The sequence below is a fragment of the Nansenia antarctica genome (genome assembly GCF_963989245.1).
Source record: "Nansenia antarctica genome assembly, chromosome: 6".
NCBI lineage: Eukaryota > Metazoa > Chordata > Actinopteri > Argentiniformes > Microstomatidae > Nansenia > Nansenia antarctica.
This window is the reverse complement of record NC_137676.1, coordinates 43,429,051-43,431,550: the sequence shown is the minus strand read 5'-3', so window position 1 is coordinate 43,431,550 and position 2,500 is coordinate 43,429,051. Positions and strand designations below refer to the sequence as shown.

The 2,500-nt window shown below is 45.5% G+C and overlaps 1 protein-coding gene across 1 annotated transcript in view; it reads right to left on the bottom strand.

The window, feature by feature from the left end:
* Positions 1-2,500, bottom strand: part of prex1 (phosphatidylinositol-3,4,5-trisphosphate-dependent Rac exchange factor 1) — a gene marked incomplete at both ends in the record, with an annotated part of 69,074 nt that overhangs the window by 27,228 nt on the left and 39,346 nt on the right. Inside the window, 3 exon segments of the mRNA XM_080533188.1 lie at positions 1-10; positions 1,834-1,884; positions 1,887-1,933. The exon segment at positions 1-10 is cut by the window's left edge and continues 94 nt beyond it. Of these exon segments, the coding sequence (XP_080389314.1) occupies positions 1-10; positions 1,834-1,884; positions 1,887-1,933 (108 nt within the window).

Below are 2,500 nucleotides of genomic sequence, written 5' to 3'. Positions count from 1 at the left end.
TTGTCCGACACTGAAATGCCAAGAGAGAGATGGAGGCGGGGGGGGGGGGAGAGAGAGAGAGAAAGAGAGAGACAGAGACAGAGACTGTCAACCTTGATTGGTTACTGTTTAAAGATTAATTAATCATCTTCTGGTATCTATCATTTTTCCACATCATTGAATATAACATAACATAGCTTCCAATCCTCCTTTCCTCTCCTTCATCTGCACAGACCTGAACACACTTAGGCTAATAGGTGAACGCTATACACAGTATAGTGGAGGCCTACTGGGATTAAATCACATCAGTGTACATGAAGGAAAGGAGACAAGGAGAAGAAGCCACTTTGTAATATTGTGCCCTAGAGAGATGTACCCTACGTGAGGAGCCATTACCCATTAGCCCTCCTGTCCTAAATACTGTATGTGACTACTGCAGCTTTGCCTGGGAAGGTCTGACACTGACTGACACACACACACACACACACCCACACACCCACACACACACACACACACACACACACACACACCCACACACACCCCCACACACACACACACACACACACACACACACACACACACACACACACACACACACACACACACACACACACACACACACACACACACCCCCCACACACACACACACACACAGCCCTTCAAAAATGACACTGACAAACATTCACAGTACCGTCAAGTTCAGTCATGTAAACATTCATACTGCGCTATCATAGCAAGGAGGTATACACATACTGTAAACCAGCAACATAGCCTACAGTAGTATGTAGTAGGCAGTACAACTGGCTGAGGTCCAAACAGACTCTTTTGGGTCTGGACTTTAATACATTAAAATACATCAAGACAACATAGAGAAAGGTCCATTTCATAACTCAGATATACAGTAAATGAACACAGAATGATGGAGACAATCAACCACATTTTAACAAATGGAGCTACAAATGACCCAAAAGGCAGGAGTCTCTTTCCTTTATTCCTGCCACTCTAGTCAGTCACCCTGCATTACAGTACCTCTGTCCCCTGTCACTGGTGCCTCATTCTTCTCTCTTCAGGTCACTGGCTAATAGGTGACAGGCCTGTCCCCAAAGGCCATGCTCATCATCACCCCCCAGCTATCCCACAATCCCCTGTTAACTCCCAAACATGGTAATCTAGTGTCATCTGCTGTGAGCTTGAGAGTGGGAGTGGGAGGGATTCTCTACCGGTATTAAGAGCCTGAAAATATGCAGGTTTCTCTCCCTTTTCTACAATCAGAGGCTTTCATATAGCTTAGGTCTGTGATTACCTCTGGCACTGGGCCCTCTGGTGACTCACTGTCCAAATCCATTTATACATTATTTATGTGTGTGTGTGTTGTGTGTGTGTGTGTGTGTGTGTGTGTGTTGTTTAGTTTTCAATGCATAATTCCACTCTGTAAACATGTGAACATTTTTAAGACTGAATATAGCTAGGCCTACTCGAAATCTGGGGAATAGTTCTGAAATAATATATGTATTTCTGAGAAATATCTGGGTCCGCCCCCCACCCCCCCATGTAAAAAAGGCAGATTTGGGACCATAGCATAGTAGGAAAGTGAGGGATGGGGGGAGCAAAAGAAAGAAAATGAGTATTGACAGTGATGACTAAGAGAGAAACAGAGAAGTGAGAGACAAAACACAGAATGAGAGAGGGAGTAAAAGACAAGTACAAAAGCAGTGAGTGAGAAAGAGGGAGCGAAACAGAGAAAGGCGTGAGACTGGAAATGTCACTGCAACGAGCATTTACATTAAACAACCGCAAAACAAAAAGGGAGAGAGAAAAAGGGAGAGAACGAGAGGATAGATAGTCTTGTCTCACCGTGGTGGATGATGCCATTCTCCAGCAGAGCTTGACCGAGGTTGACCCCCTGTCTGGTTTACTGATCTCTCCACTCTCAATCAGCCACGACACAAATTCACTGTGGAAACATGACATGTAAATACATACTTTTCAGTTGAAACCAGAGCACTCAGAGCAGATTTTCAGAGTTTATTTACGATCTCTACCCTCCCAGGCACGGTCACCGTGGGACCAGGTTGACAGCATCAGATGGTTGGCCAATACAACACAGGATGAGTAGAAACAAGTATGGAGTAACACAATAAAGATAAACAAAAAGCACATGTGGTGCATCTTTTGCTCTTTGCGCAAAAGATTTCAGCAGGAAATAATCTCTTAAAGCCCCTGGTGCCCTCTTTCTTCCTCTCCCTCTGCTCTCTCAACCCCTTCTTCCTATCCCCATCCTCTCTCCTTCCCTATTTCTCACCCCATCCCCAGCTTTATTCTCTCTCTCTCTCTCTCTCTCTCTCTCTCTTTCTCCCCCATATCCCCCCCTCTCTCTTTCTCATTCTCTCTCTCCCTCCCTATCCCTCTCTCTCTCTCTATCTCCCCCATATCCCCCCCTCTCTCTTTCTCATTCTCTCTCTCCCCTCCCTATGCCCGACTCTCTCTCTGTCTCTCTATCTCCCCCATATCCCACCTCTCT